Source organism: Periophthalmus magnuspinnatus, chromosome 20 (genome assembly GCF_009829125.3).
Source record: "Periophthalmus magnuspinnatus isolate fPerMag1 chromosome 20, fPerMag1.2.pri, whole genome shotgun sequence".
Taxonomy (NCBI): Eukaryota; Metazoa; Chordata; class Actinopteri; order Gobiiformes; family Gobiidae; genus Periophthalmus; species Periophthalmus magnuspinnatus.
Window position 1 is genome coordinate 1,729,464 of NC_047145.1, and position 16,772 is coordinate 1,746,235.

Genomic DNA, 16,772 nt, shown 5'->3' on the forward strand with positions numbered 1-16,772 from the left:
TATTCAGTAAAAATGCAAAAGAATTGTAATGTTGAGGTGAAACACTATAATATTTTAAAAAATAAATATAAGACATAACAATATAATAATCTGCAGTGTTAATAAGTGTACTGGAAAAATAATTCACATTTAATCATTTCATTCTATTAATGGTCACATGTATATAGAGGTTTTTCTGCAATACATAAACAGCAGAATGAAATACTGTAGTCATCTTTTAGTACAAAGGAAAAAGTACCACAATAAATACTGACCTTAAAAATATTTGTTCCACCTGTCATGTGTTCAATGATAAGTCGGTACAGTCATTATCGTGACTAATGTGGACCACAAATTGGTCAAAATTCTACCTTTAGCCAGTCCCATGCTTGAATCTGTATTAATCTGACTTCTAATCTACTTGGAATCTACTCAGTTGGTTGAGTGTTCAGATCCACTGACCCACAGGTTTGTGGTGTGATTCCAGCTCCCAACAGGTGAATGCTTTTGTTGTGTTCTTGGGCAAGACACTTACCCCACCATTTACTATTTACCATCATTCACATTGGAAGACAATTGTGCCATCTCCACTACTTCAGTGTTCTGCTGCCCCCTGCTGTGGGACATGACCTTGCTTTAATCTTGCCGCTGTAACACATCACAGTAATATGAAACAGTACAGGAAATAAAAATGAAATGATGATAAATGCAAATTGTAATTCTGCTTTATGATAATGTGAATGATTATACCCATATGCATTCATACTTGCACAGACACCATATAAAAACTGGGACTAAACATGAACTAAAGGACCAAACTAAGTTTACATCAGGACTAAACTGGGATCAGTGAGACCACAGTCTTACTACTAACAAGTATTTTCTTGATAGTAAAGCATTGCAAAAATCAAAAGTTTACTGTCAAAACCAGACTTAGAGAGACTTATCCTGCAATTGTCTCCAGTAGGTTAGACGACTGTAACGTCTGGAACTCTCCAAACGAACCTCAAGACAGAACAGAACATCCAGAACACTGCTGCTCGGGTCAGGACTAGAACCAGGAAGTACTTCACACATGTGTCCTGTGCTCAGGTCTCTGGCTCCTGTGGCTCAGAGACTTTAAAGCAGCTCAGTGTGAACAATTCTCTCCATGGACCAGCACCAAAGAACATCTCCCACATGAGCCACATGAACCATCTCACACGAGGAGGACTAAACCAGGACTAACCAGGACAAAACATGGGGAATCAGTTTTATGCAGCTAAAATCTTCCATGTGAGACAGGCCTCTACTTGGACAATGTTCAAATCCAGCCTCAAAACGGTTCTGTTCAGCTGCACATATGACTGAAAGGTTTTTATTCACTCTTCTATTTTATGTTATGTTTATGTAAATGTTATGCTTGTTTATGTTTATATTTATTTCTATTGTGATTTTAATGTATTTTTTATTCTGTAAAGCACTTTGAATTATTTTGTGTATGAATTGTGCTATAGAAATAAACTTGCCTTGAATTGCCATAGTTAAAAGGAAAACATTTGTGCTGCACCCAAAAAACAAAACAATTTCCACCCTATATGTTTATTTACATAAATTTGCAGAGACAACCTGAGCAAGAGGCAGCATAAAACAGCACAAAATACACTCACACATCGATCATAATGAGAAACACTTAATCAGAACATTAGACACTGAAACATTTGCTGATTAAAGGTGTACAGGTGTTAAATTATGGACGGCTGCAGGGTAAATCACATGGAGCTCGTGAAGTGTCTTTGATGCTGATCTATAAACTAACTATTGAACGACAGTCTAACTATAATATTTATAGAGGTGTAACATTAGTGAAATGTAATGTGAACAGCAGTGTAATCTCATTTATTTCTGATCTGTTAATGAATTTGAAATACTGACTTCAAAATCTCCTTAGTAAAGGTTTGAGATATTATTGTTAAATCGTCAATTTTTGTATGAGTTTGCTTATTATTTCCTTTTGTTAACTCAAACCAGACAGAACCAGTTGTAGAAATGTCATACCAAACTGTCTGAAGAAGTCTTGTTTATAATGACCAAAGAGCAGTATCCTGATCAGTGCTCGGTGTATGCACTCATACACATCTTTTCAGTACATTATCTTAATGTGCCATATTGCAGTGTATTTCAACTTTTTTTTGAGCCAAGGCACATTTTTTTCATTGAAAAAATCACGAGGCACACCATAAGCAGAAAATGTTAAAAAAAATGAAACTCTGCATCCTATATTTACAATATAAAGTAATTCTCATCAGATTATTTTGAACAGGAATCAAATAAACACACAAAAAAGCATTTTATAATAAAATAAAATATTTCTACTCACTCAGTGTGAAACCTGATATTTTTTAGACCAGTTAGGTGTAAATGGATAATTTCCTACGGCACACCAGACGATATCTCACGGCACACTAGTTGAAAAACACTGCCATATTGTACAAAACAGAGTTGTGGATGGTCTGACATAGAGTGTGGTGTTTGGGCAAGTTATTTATGCTCTAATTTGGTGTTTTTAGTTTCAATAACTCACAAAAACAGAGGAACAGGATTCACTGCTTCTCTGAAGAAACTGCACAACATGGAGGCCACGTCTTCACCTGAGCTCAACCACAGGCCTATTATCGGTAAGTTTTATTAACTCTGTATAAACTCGCCTTTTGTGCCACAGATATTGTCATTAAAGTTTGCTGTTGTGACTTCCGGGTGGGTTACGGACATGGCGGCGGTTAGGGAGAGAGTTCTCCAACTAAAGTTTAAAAAAAACCTCGAGGACCGTTCTTTTCTGATTTTACCAAACCAAATGTTGAATATTACCAAAGGGGACACTACTATGACAAGAGGGAGGACAAAGAGGACTGAACGGAACACAGGAGACGTCGAACAAGTTGCGAAGCCAGATAAGCTAGCAGCTACAGCGCTAACAGCAGAAACCACGTTAACGACAACATGTCAGATCTACAAACCATACTCCGTGAAATAAAACACGTAGAATCGTTCAAGGAGCTGAAAGAGGACATTAAAAAGACAAACACTCGCGTCGCAGAAGCAGAGGAGCGCGTTCAAAATATTGAGGACGCAACTCTGGAGCTGTTGAAAATACAGAGGCAGTTCACGGACAGACTGACTGACCAAGAGGGACGCTCCACAAGGGATAAGAGCAGAATTCACGGTGTGAAGGAAGGGGCAGAAGATGGGGCCCAGTCAATGATTCCCTTTATTGAGTCCCTCATAAAAGACAACCTGGGCTTTGAGCCACTACGTGAACTCAACATCGAAAGAGCCCACCTGAAGACGCCCCGCCACGATCGACACTGGTAAAGTTACAGAAGCAAAGAAGCGATCATTACGGCAGCGTGGCAGAAACGGGGCTTCATATGAGGGGAGGAGAGTAACCATTGATCATGATTATGCACCGGAGATTTTGAGCGGAAAGAACATACGGAGGCAAGGAAAGTGCTCAAAGAAAGGAAAATACGCTTCCAAACGCCATTTCCAGCGAGGCTCTGGGTGTTTTATGATGAAGGGACGCAGATGTACAACACAGCGGCGGAGGCGACCAAGGATATGGCCACGAGGGGCTACCGGGAGACTGTGGAGGGGCTACCGGGAGACTGTGGAGGGGCTACCGGGAGACTGTGGAGGGGCTACCGGGAGACTGTGGAGGGGCTACCGGGAGACTGTGGAGGGGCTACCGGGAGACTGTGGAGGGGCTACCGGGAGACTGTGGAGGGGCTACCGGGAGACTGGTGACACCCGTGGAGGATGTGTTTCTGAGGATGAAGCGTTTAACGTGGGGCGCGGGCGGAGCAGCGAGTGGAGGACAACAGGTGGATGCAAAAACTGGACGCTTTTAGGAGATCACCAATGTTCTTACTGGCTCAAAACAAAGTGAATCAAGGTGAGATGTAAAATACATACATTGTCTTATTCATTATAAATCTCCATTACGTTAAGATATAGTCGGGAGTTATATTCTCTGACCTGTCTGTAAATGTAAGTTGAATTTTATTTTTTATTGGTTTAGATCCAGAGGCTATCCCCCCGAGCCTTTGACGTGCTCATTTAGGGTCAAGGAAAATATGGAATTTACTTTATTTTTGCTTTATACTTCAAAGCAAAGTTATGTTGACGTTGGTTTTGTTATGATCTTTGTTCAGTGTTGTGGTTGTAGCATGGGGAATAATTGCAAATATACACATTTAAAATATGACTTTACAGAAAAACCTGGTTGAAATATCTTCATACAATGTGAATGGAATCCTCAACCCAATTAAAAGAAGTGAAATTCTAAGCAAAATGAAAAAGGAGGGGCTGGGAGTAGCTTTTCTACAGGAAACCCACTTGACAGAAAAAGAGCATGACAAATTAACCCCTTAGCATTCCGGGTCATTTTGGTGAAATTGCCTTTGTTCTGACCTCTCCAAATTAAAATGATCACCATTATTGAACCCTTAGTAGTAAATGCACACGTTTGGGGTTTTTGTAAAGGTAACACCCTATAGTTTTACCCACAGGTGTCAGAATCACTGTACGTTTGTCTGCTGAGCATTTATACACTTTGGAACACACATAAAAAAATTTCTTATCCTCGCCTAAATTTTTTTTGCGAAAATGAAGGTGTAGAAAGCTGCAGTAGGGAGCTGGGGAGAAAAATACACTATATCTCAACTGACAAGATTGTTGTCCACTTACATTTCAAATTTGAGATCAATACCTATAAAAATGAGAGTTTTAGACTAATTTTATCATGAGTAAGTCCAGGCCTCTCCAAACCTATCCAAATGAAGACATTTGGAGAACGTTTGGAAAAACTGCAATAACTTTTGAATGTTTCAACCCACAGACATCAGTGAGGCTCTACTGAAAACTCACACTGAGAGGAATCTGTATCTGCACACCCAGCCGCTCTATTACACTACATTTATATATATCAAAACACAATATATAATGTATATTTGTATATAAAATATAGTCAAAACAAGTGGTATGGGTCAAAATAAATATATATTTACAAACCACACACTGCAAACAGTGAACAAACACACACTTCAAAATGTAAAGAAACACGCTGGAAACTAAAAACACACTGTACATGTGTACAATTGGAGGGAAATCAACAAAGTTACTAGCTTACAAGTTAAAAATGAAGAGGCAAAAAAAAGTATTTATGGGATGAGAGACCTGCAGACTAAAGAAGTAAAGTATGAAACTGAGGACATCCTAAGGTGTTTTGATTTTGCATATAAATGTGTATAATATCGTTCAACGGTTGATAATATAATTGAAATTGATACATTCTTAGACAAATTGAGGTTACCAAAAGTGATGAACAGAATCGATGTCTAGTCTTTGAGATTACCGAGAGGGATTAATTCTGCAATTTCAAAACTAAAGACAAACAAGTCCCCTGGTGCAGATGGTTATACGTCAGAGTGGTACAAAACGTTCAAAGAGCTATTAATTCCAATTCTACAAAAAACTTTTAACTGGGTGCTACAGAAAGGAGAGATACCATATTCATGGCGAGAAGCAGTAATATCAGTCATCCCAAAGGAAGGCAAGGATGAATTGGAATGTTCCAACTATAGACCCATTAGGGGGTTAGTTCTCAATCAGGACTACAGAATATTTACTGCAATTTTGGCTCGACGTATGGAAAAGATTTTGCCTGGCATTATCCAGTTAGATCAGACAGGTTTTATAAAGGAAAGACAGACCCAAGATAACATCAGATGAACGTTACATGTAATGCAGCATATAACGGAAAGACAAACGGAAGTAGTTATTATGGAGATGGGAGATGGACGCAGAGAAGGCATTTGATTCAGTCAGTTGGGATTTTCTTTATCTGGTGTTGCGGAGGTTCAACTTCCATGAAACAATAATTAAGATAATACAAGCGTTGTATGTTGCACCAACTGCCAGAATTAGAGTTAATGGAGGCTTATCCGATAATATTGTACTAAAAAGAGGATGCAGCCAGGGGTGCTCAGTAAGCCCACTTCTGTTTCCGTTGTTTCTTGAACCCCGTAGTCTATCAATAAAACAAAATAAGAATATACAGGGTATAGCTATGAAGGGAGGGATGCAAAACATTGCACTATTCGCAGATGATGTTTTGATATATTTGTCCAATCCTGATACTTCTTTACCAGCACTCATGTCAGAATTTAAAGTTTTTGAACAACTATCTGGCTACAAAATAAATGTACAAAAAAACACAAGTCCTTACTTTTAACCACAACCAAGCGGACAATATTAAAAATCTATATGAAATTGATTGGGATCGGAAAGCAATAAAATATCTTGGTGTAAATTTGACAAAAGATTTGAACCAATTAAAAATGGTGAATTATGACCCACTAATATCCAAAATAAAGGAAGATATAGAGAGGTGGAACTTGATTCCATACATGACAATTGCATCGATGGTGGAAGTAATCAAAATTAATATTGTCCCTCGAGTATTGTATTTGTTTCAGAATCTACCAGTGGAAATCCTGAATAGGAAATTCATAGAATGGGACAAATTTATTTCAAGGTATATCTGGCAGGGGTGCAGGCCAAGAATAAAATATACAACATTACAGCTGCCCAAAGGCAAGGGTGGGTTGGCTTTACCATGTTTGAGGAGTTCCTATCAAGCAGCATAATTAAAAGTTTTGTTGAATTTGTGTAACCCCTCATATTCTGCTAAGTGGAAGGAAATAGAAAACAGTAGAATGCGGGGGATTCCAATCCAGGCATTAATTGGGGATGATACATTGTATAAACAATTCAGCAGGGAAATAAATCCATGGCTTAAAGTCTCTCTGAAAGTATGGTTTAAAATTGTTGCAAAGAATAACCTGAAAATGTCCTGTAAGCTGCTAAGATGGGTTGGATATGATTTTAGAGAGTTTATTCGCAATAGAAGCGATGGGCACTTTAAAATTTGGGAAGGTCCACGCATGTGGTGGGAGTTTTTGAAAATTAAAAAATGCAAAAGCTTTCAAATGATCAAAGAACAATTTGGTTTGACAAACCAAGATTTCTATAGATTCTTACAGTTAAGATACTATTTAGAACATGACAAGAAAAACTAAGTAATTGATGCAGAAGTGACTAACCTGTTTATGCTTGCATACCAGTCCAAATTAAATAAAAACAGATTGCAAAGATATACATAGGGTTAGAAAGCTTAAAAAATGAAGACACACAATATATAAGAAGGAAATGGGAAGTTGAAGCACATATACATTTGACAGAGGAGGAATGGAATGAGATTAATCAACATATATGGAAAACAACATTATCTTAATGTGGAGAGAGCATGTCTGGAAAAATGTAAGATTTTTTAGACCTCCAGCTCAGATAAAGTATCGAGAGACAAGTTGTTGGGGACAGTGCAGTGAAGAGGTGGCAAATCATGTGCATATTTTTTGGGCATGTCCCTTATTAAAGAATTAGTGGTCAGATTTAAAGAAATGTATAGATAAAGTACTCAATACTGACCTTCCTTACACTTTTAAACTGTTCTATTTGGGCAAACTTGAGGCTAATTTGAAAAAGAACTTGAATATAAAATTGTTTAGGATCCTGTTGCTAGCGGGGGAAAAAAGGTATTACTAGGAAATGGTTAAGGGCAGAGGTACCAAAAATGGAAAACTGGGTTGATGTGATGCATGTATATTTATGTTGTTATGGAGAAATTGACTTATACTTTAAGATTAGAAACTGAGACATTTGAAAATATATGGAAAGACTGGTTGGATTTTGTAAAACCACTAAGATTGGACTTTATTTAAATGCTGTTGCTCCTCTTTGTTCTGGTTCTGCTACTCAAATGTGTTTTTATATTTTTTTATATTATTATTTTTACTTCATTTTATTAATTTTTTTCTAATTAAGGAAAAAAGGATGTATGTCATTTGTACAATACATGCATATTTTGTACTATAAAAATCTATAAAAATAAAATTATAAAAAAAAAAAAAAAAAAAGTTTGCCGTTATGTGCTGCTGACGTAAGGAATATTAAAAACATGTGTCAGGTCCGTACAATCGATACATGGTTTTGAAGAAAATAAAACGCTCACTAAATCCCTCTGTATGTGTTTCATTGGAAAACTCTTTTTGAGCCCAAGTGCCCCGCTGTGACAGTGGTTATTATGTTACCTTGTTTACAGGTGTAGTAGCTCAGGAGTTCTACCAACCAACCCCCAGCAAAAAATCCTACATCCCTGCATCATATGTGAAGTATCTGGAGTCAGCTGGAGCCAGAGTCGCTCCTATACAGTAAGAGTACAAATCACTTGTAGAGGACATTGACTTTACTTCAAAATAATATTACTCTAGTAGAGGTACAAAATAGTGGTCTAAGAGTAAAAAAGTGTTTGGGAAAACTAAGAGTAGCTTAATGAGTAACTGGGCATAACATCTGATTTAGAATTTGATGTTAATGTAACCTGAAAGACTAACATTAAATCAAAAGTATATCCAAATTCTCAAAGTAGCCACTTTTTGGTTTGTCAAAAAATGTTATTTATTTTTCTTTGCTACATAATTCCATAGCAAAAGACGACATTTAAATCTGTCAACTGGACAAATTGTTGTAGGAGTGAAGACATTTTGCTGGTCATACAAGTTGCTTCTTCTTCAGTTCTGGTCAGATTGCTACTGGATACTGCCTTATGCCTATGTCTGAAGTTCAGATTTGAGCCAGTGAAAAGAAATGGTTTGAGGTGGGAGTTAAAGAAGCTATTTTTGTTTATTAAAGACAGTCCTTCCCCCCTTAGCATTCCGGGTCATTTTGGTGAAATTGCCTTTGTTCTGACCTCTCCAAATTAAAATGATCACCATTATTGAACCCTTAGTAGTATATGCACAAGTTTGGCGTCATTGTAACACCCTATAGTTTTACGCACAGGTGTCAGAATCACTAAGTTTGTCTGCTGAACAACTCAACTGACAAGATTGTTGTCCACTTACATTTCAAATTTGAGGTCAATACCTATAAAAATGAGAGTTTTCACTCATTGTATCATTAGTGAATCCAAGTGTTTTATGGAGGGACTTGTGATGTAACCAAACCTCTCCAAACCTATCCAAATGGAGACGTTTGGAAAAAATGCAATAACTTTTGAATTCTTCAACCCACCCAGCTGCTCTATTACTGTACATTTATATATCATATCAAAATACAATATAAAATATAGTCAAAACAAGTGGTATGGGTCAAAATAAACATTTATTTACAAAACACAAATGGTAAACAAACACCTCAAAATGTAAAAAAAAAACAAAAATGAAACACTGCAAACTGAAAATCACTGGACATAATTATGGCTGGTCTTCTTTGTGCAGTCTCTGTGTTGCTGGAAGCAGAGTGGGATATTGCAGGTTGAACATTTCACGGCAGTTTTGGCATGGCACTTCTTGCACTTCAACCTGCATTGTGTCTTGCCACTGCCCGGGTTGATATACACAAGTCAATAATGCTTCTGCCCGCTTTTGTTGGTGTCTCCTGCCTCTGCCAGCTCCAACACAACAGTTTCTCTAAATGCCTTTTGGTTCATAGGGATTTTACCCTTTGCTCCACAGTGTTCTTTATAGAGAGTAAAGGCATTTACGATGGCAATGTCCACAAAATGGTAAAAAAATGTTTTATACCATTTCGTTGTTTTGTGCAAAACACTGTAATAGCCGATAGCGAAAAGTATGTATATGATAATGCAATTATCTAATCAACCAATCACATGGCAGTTGCTTCAATGTATTTAGGGGTGTGGTCCTGGTCAAGACAATCTCCTGAACTCCAAACTGAATGTCAGAATGGGAAAGAAAGGTGATTTAAGCAATTTTGAGCGTGGCATGGTTGGTGCCAGACGGGCCGGTCTGAGTATTTCACAATCTGCTCAGTTACTGGGATTTTCACGCACAACCATTTCTAGGGTTTACAAAGAATGGTGTGAAAAGGGAAAAACATCCAGTGTGCAGCAGTCCTGTGGACGAAAATGCCTTGTTGATGCTAGATGTCAGAGGAGAATGGGCCGAGTGATTCAAGCTGATAGAAGAGCAACATTGACTGAAATAACCACTCGTTACAACCGAGGAATGCAGCAAAGCATTTGTGAAGCCACAACATGCACAACTTTGAGGCGGGTGGGCTACAACAGCAGAAGACCCCACCGGGTACCACTCATCTCCACTACAAATAGGAAAAAGAGGCTACAATTTGCACGAGCTCACCAAAATTGGACAGTTGAAGACTGGAAAAATGTTGCCTGGACTGATGAGTCTCGATTTCTGTTGAAACATTCAAATGGTAGAGTCAGAATTTGGCGTAAACAGAATGAGAACATGGATCCATCATGCCTTGTTACCACTGTGCAGGCCGGTGGTGGTGGTGTAATGGTGTGGGGGATGTTTTCTTGGCACACTTTATGTCCCTTAGTGCCAATTGGGCATCGTTTAAATGCCACGGGCTACCTGAACATTGTTTCTGACCATGTCCATCCCTTCATGACCACCATGTACCCATCCTCTGATGGCTACTTCCAGCAGGATAATCCACCATGTCATAAAGCTCCAATCATTTCAAATTGGTTTCTTGAACATGACAATGAGTTCACTGTACTACAATGGCCCCACAGTCACCAGATCTCAACCCGATAGAGCATCTTTGGGATGTGGTGGAACGGGAGCTTCATGCCCTGGATGTGCATCCCACAAATCTCCATCAACTGCAAGATGCTCCTATCAATATGGGCCAACATTTCTAAAGAATGAATCAGCACCTTGTTGAATCAATGCCACGTAGAATTAAGGCAGTTCTGAAGGCGAAAGGGGGTCAAACACCGTATTAGTATGGTGTTCCTAATAATCCTTCAGGTGAGTGTATATACAATGTAGAAAGTAGAAAAAATAAATAATAAAAAACACACACAATGAATGAGAATAAATGAGAGTGTGCCCAAACTTTTTATTGTTCATTTTGCAGCATTGACAAGACAGAAGATGAGTACAGAGCTCTGTTTAAGTCTATCAATGGGTAAATATTGAAACTCTAAGCATGAATTCATGTTTGTGTCAATAATAATTCATTCTATTTGGACCAACACAGAGTACTTTATCCTGGTGGGAATGTAAACACGAGCACATCTGGTTATGCAAGAGCTGCGAGACTGTTATTTGATCTAGCGATGGAGGTAAGCTCCATTAGCTTGGTCAACAACATGGCCTAAAGCTAAATGAATGTGTTTTTGTATGTTACAGGCTAATGATCGAGGCGACTATTTCCCACTGTGGGGAACCTGTCTTGGATTTCAACTTATGGCATGTGTGATTGGAGAGAAAAACGGGCACGTACTCTCTACCACAAATAATTCTGATGTGGCACTACCCCTAAACTTTACAAAAGGTTCAACTCTGTATTTTGTTCTTTTTTAAAATCTAAATTGTGTTTTTGTTACATTTTTCAGTTAAAGACAAAAAAATAAGTGTTTACCCCTGGGAAGCTCAGCAAAACAAAATAACAATGCAAAAAGCCCAACAACAATAATATTATAAATATAAATTATAACAAAAGTATATTAAATAGTAAAATAAATTAATAGTAATAATAAAATAATACAAATATATTATTTTCGACAGCAACAGAATTTACCCTCTGCAATCTCCAACATGTGACTGAGAGGGGAAGGGAAGCTACCAAAATAAAATACAAAGGGAGCAATACACACTTCCGGTTTTTCAAAATAAAACATCAAAATGATAAAATTCACATATAAAATCAAAAGAAACATAATACACAAACAGAAAATAATAATAAGTGCATTTTTAACTCTGTTACATCCACCCCACACTGAATTTTAGCAATTTTGAGCCACTGTTACAAAGAATGCCTCAAGGAGGGCAAATAACAACACAACACCAAAGGGCTACACAGAGGAAGGCCAACTATACAGTATCCCAGGAGGATGAAGTGAACACAGACTAAGCTGCACGGGCACACATGACAGTGGTTAAAAAAAAAAAAAAAAAGTAACAGTATAACTGAACTGCCAAAACCTAGAATGGCAAACATGCTTACTCAAAATCTAACCAGAAAGGGTCTGAAACACCGATTTGCAAACATCTTTAACACTGAAAGTGGCTGGAATAACGTCTTGATGTGACATAGTCTGAATAAGTCTGTTCACAGGTTTAACCAAACGACCAAGTCTAGTGTGTACTTGGGACTGATTTACAGGGGGGGTCACAGGCTAGATAACGGTACATCCAGCCTGAACAGTCTGAACATCAAAACTAGGGTCAGACAGCCTGGTTCTAACAGAAATCACATGTCTTGAGTCACGGTCCCGTTGGCATGGGCTGTTCTCAGAGGACAGGTCAGCGTGATGGGGAAAAGAGGTAACAGCAGCAATGTCAGAGACGTCGACGGGAGTTGGGTCTGGCTCAGTCAACTGCGTAATCCACTCTACAGTCCGTTTCTCTGAGTCCCCTGTCTCAGAAGGGTCTTGGACAAGCTCGTGTACACATTCACAACCTGACTTAGTTCCGTCCACACTAGGAATAGAGCAGGCACTAGTGAGAGTCGAATCGTTGTCTGAGGTGTCACAGAGCTCAACTGGGGGGAAGTCAACCGGCAGTAAGAGGTTTCTGTGGACAAACCTTACTCTCCCAGAGCTGTTGTCGTGATTTTTTTAAGTATGAGTTTCGTGACTGACATCTACTACTGTGTAGACTGTCGACTCCCATTTATCTGCGAGTTTCCTTTTGCCTCTCCTTTATGTTTGCAAGGAGTACTCTTTCCCCAATTTCGATATTTGATCCTTTGACTTTCCTGTTGTAGAGTAGAGCATGCCTATGTTGTTCCTTACTGACATGTTCCTGGGCAACCACCATAGCTTCCTTTAGGTCACTGAGAAGAGACTCAATATATTTATCATAGCCAGACACAGTTGAATCATGAAGATCAGAATGAAACAAGACATCAACTGGCAAACGGGGAACCCGACCAAACATTAGATAAAATGGGGGAAAGCCCGTGGTCTCATGGGAAGTACAGTTACAAACAAAGGTTACTGTCTGCAACCTACAAGGCCAATCAGCTTTTGGCTTCAGGAGGCAACACACGAATCATTGTGAACTGAAACTTTGGCAGTACCATCACCTTTAAATGTCTGTAGATCACAGTCACATTTGGTCACATCACACGTGGGAGAGTGAGCGGGCATGGGTGTCTGAGCATCACTGGACAGATTAACAACACCAGCTGACATTAGTTTAGCTACAATTGACTCACCAATCTGGGCACCTAACTGGCCCACCATATCAGTAAGCTGTTGAATGGTATTCACTGTAGAAGCATGTAAGGTGTTACCAGTAAACCCACCAACACTAGTAAAACCCTCAGACATTACAGTTGGATGTCCTGCATTCCCACTCAACTTTACGTCTCCACAACCCTCTACTCTTAGACAAAACTGGAGTGGTAAAATCATCCATGGTAACAAAACAATATATCTCCAAACAGTACTTGCATTGTGTAATCAAAATAATTCACTTTTAGTCTCTTAACTGAAAAGAACCACACTCAAATTGTCCTTGTATCACACCGTTGACACCATAGAAGAGCCCGTCCAAGGAGCAGGTGAAAGGCAGCATGGCAGGAGGGCAGCATGGCAGGAAGGGATCGCTGTCGAGCAGATCAGAGGATCCAATGGGTCACGACACCAGTGTAACAGTTGCAAACTTTTCGCCAGTCCATATACAAATAACTGGACATGGGATGGAGCCACTCTGTTTTATTCTCTCTCTGTGACAGACATATAATAGACACACATTAATATGTCCTCACATTGGCTCGCCTCTGCAGTCTCCAACATCCAACTCACACTTGAACAACAAAATTATTTTGAATTTAAATGGGTGGTAGTGGAATAAATATTCTTAGAAAAAAATGTGCCACTTACTATTTTACATACATAGAAAAAATAAAATCAACCATACCTGTGACAGACATATAATAGACACACATTGATATGTCCTCACATGGCTCCCTGTAACAATGAGAAAACACCATGAGATGGCACCGAATTTTCGCAGTATAAATATGTTACAATACAAACGGCAATTTTACAATCTGAATTAAAGTTACAAAATTTAGATTTAGCATTCCAAAATACATTAATTGCATGTGAAAATATTGTCTAATTAACATGTGTTCTTGTATTGTTGCTAACGGTAAATTATTTTCATAAAATATATTATTTTCAACAGCAACAGAATTTACCCTCTGCAGTCTCCAACATGCGACTGAGAGGGGAAGGGAAGCTACCAAAATAAAATACAAGGGAGCAATGGACACTTCCGTTTTTTTCAAAATAAAAGATCGAAATGATAAAATTCACATATAAATCAAAAGAAACATAATACACAAACAGAAAATAATAAGTGAATTTTTAACTCTGTTACACATGTATTAAATCACAACTGTTCTGAAAATAAAAAAATCAGAACAGCTAGAAATGAAATAATAGATACGTTAACAATAGTACGTGAAGTTAAACTTCAATCTGAGCTTTATTTTAACACAATCTGACCATAAAGAACTGATTTAGTTGGAATTACAACAGCTGATTTGAGCTATTGAACAAGTCTCTCTCAAATAACATTTCAGTCACAAACTAGCTAGCATTAGCCAACAGTTTTTCAATTAGTCACTCAAAGTTTTTGTTGAAAATGAAACACCTGAACAGGACCATGAACCAGCAGTAGGTCCAGACCAAACTGCCTGTGGCTGCACGAGTCTCAAAGGGGTGCTTTCATTATTGAACCTGACTAAAGTGAGGGGGAATTATTTTAAAATGAAGCTGTCATGCACCTTTTGCCCCTGTACACCCTGGGCCTACCATGGATGCTCGTATTGACCACAGGCTTTTGAAAATTTTAACATGATAACATTCCCCCACAGACATACATGTAGGACACCCCCAGTGTGATGTCAATCCAAAGTATCAAATTGAGAAAAATAAAAATAAATAATAATAATAAAATAAATAAATATATAAATACAGCAAAAAGAGCTTAAAAAAAATAAAAAAAATAGCAGAGACCTCATTCAAACACAAGGTTCTCTTTAAAACCTCTTTATTGAAATTCAGATTATTGTCCTGATTCTGGACTAAAACACGACTTGAGCATTTAATTTGAGCATTGTGTCACCATGGTAACTATACAACAAATACAGTAACAAATAGTAGTAGGAGTTGTAGTAGAAATAGTTGTTCAAACTGAATCCATTTTTTTTTGCTATGAACAGAAGCCAAAGAGAGCAGGATGTTCAAGAGTTTCCCAAAGGACACACTTCATACTCTGGCCACCGAATCTGTAACTATCAACAGCCACAAATACAGTTTGACTATGGACGTGAGACATTTTATGTCATTTTATTTATAAGTCAAAGGAACATGATACAAATAATGTCTTCTCTTCTTTCTCTTTCAGACTTATAGGAAGAGTGAGAGTCTAAACACTTTTTACCGAGTACTTACCACCAATACCACAGATAACGGCAAAATGTTCATTTCAACAATGGAAGGTTTGTACAGGATATTATACAGCCATGACAAATCAGAACCCACTGTGCTTTTGGTCCCTTGGATGACCTCCATGGGTTTTGTCGAGAATGGCATCTGGTATAAAGACTGTCAATGTGAAAATCACTAGAATGGATTTGATGTGTCAAAAACAAAAGAAAATCCAACAGTGGCAATATTTACTAATGATCTTAGTCATATATTTTTATGTCTAATTTAAAAAGCATAAAACAAGCATTGGGCTTTATGTGTCTTTAAGTCAGATGTACAGAACTCTGGCTAAAAAACATAAATGATACTGTAATTAAACACATACTAAATGCAATGTTTTGACAGCATACAAATATCCATTTTACGGGGTGCAGTGGCATCCAGAGAAGAGCCAGTTTGAACGAACCAACACCTTCACAGCCCACTCTCCCTCAGCTGTGAAAGCTGCCCAGTGCTTTGCAGACTTTTTTGTCAGTGAATGTACAAAGCAATTCATTTTACTCTGACACAAGTTTGGATTATGTACTCCAGTGACTTTACATGTAGGCCTGTCACGATATGAAATTTGAAGTGCCACTGCGCTCACACCCTAGTCTGAGCCCATCACCGCACTCACACACTAATCTGAGCCCCTGCCACCGCCTTCCAGTTATTTTTTAGGACAGGGGCTAAAAAAACCCTCAAAGTTCTGCACAACAAAAATACTCTGCAAATAATATGAAATCAAATGAAGTCAAATACAAAAAACACACAAATAAATTCCATATTCCTGCATAAAGGCTAATCTAATCTAATCTATTACACCTCAGTTTCACTGTTGCATAATATAACTTCATTAATGTTTAATGTAGACAGATTTTCACACACCAGAACTCTAATGTTTATTTTTCTGTTTTCCTACAGTGAGGAAAAGCTGTCACAGTTTTAGCAGTGATGAAGAGGAGAAGAAAGTCCTGATTGATGAGTACACTCCCTCCTACACCGCAGACTGGACCAACTTTGAGCAGATCTTCTTCTTCTCCTGAAGCTTTAGGACAGAGACAGGACGCTCCAATGAGTGAAAATAAAGTGACATTTGAATTCTACTGCTACTGCTACTTGATTTAGATGCTGTCAAAGTTGAAGGATGCACAATACACATTTACATTTATAGTCATTAATATAGGCAGTATATATGTGTTTAAAT

The 16,772-nt window shown here is 38.1% G+C and overlaps 1 protein-coding gene across 1 annotated transcript; it reads left to right on the plus strand.

The window, feature by feature from the left end:
* Positions 1 to 2,576: 2,576 nt before the first annotated feature.
* Positions 2,577 to 16,611, plus strand: LOC117388644 (gamma-glutamyl hydrolase-like). The gene is made up of 9 exons (XM_055230265.1): positions 2,577 to 2,636; positions 8,180 to 8,288; positions 10,993 to 11,043; positions 11,116 to 11,200; positions 11,268 to 11,412; positions 15,319 to 15,425; positions 15,504 to 15,597; positions 15,932 to 16,066; positions 16,490 to 16,611. Exons 1-9 carry the CDS (start codon positions 2,591 to 2,593, stop codon positions 16,609 to 16,611), a joined length of 894 nt encoding a protein of 297 aa, XP_055086240.1. The 5' UTR covers positions 2,577 to 2,590.
* The last annotated feature ends 161 nt before the right edge of the window (positions 16,612 to 16,772 follow it).

Excerpts from the sequence above, each read along its gene's own strand:
- LOC117388644 (XM_055230265.1), top strand. The coding sequence starts at position 2,591 with ATGGAGGCCACGTCTTCACCTGAGCTCAACCACAGGCCTATTATCG. Across the intron at positions 8,289-10,992 it reads GCCAGAGTCGCTCCTATACA|CATTGACAAGACAGAAGATG; the intron begins GTAAGAGTACAA and ends TTCATTTTGCAG. Across the intron at positions 15,426-15,503 it reads AATACAGTTTGACTATGGAC|ACTTATAGGAAGAGTGAGAG; the intron begins GTGAGACATTTT and ends TTTCTCTTTCAG.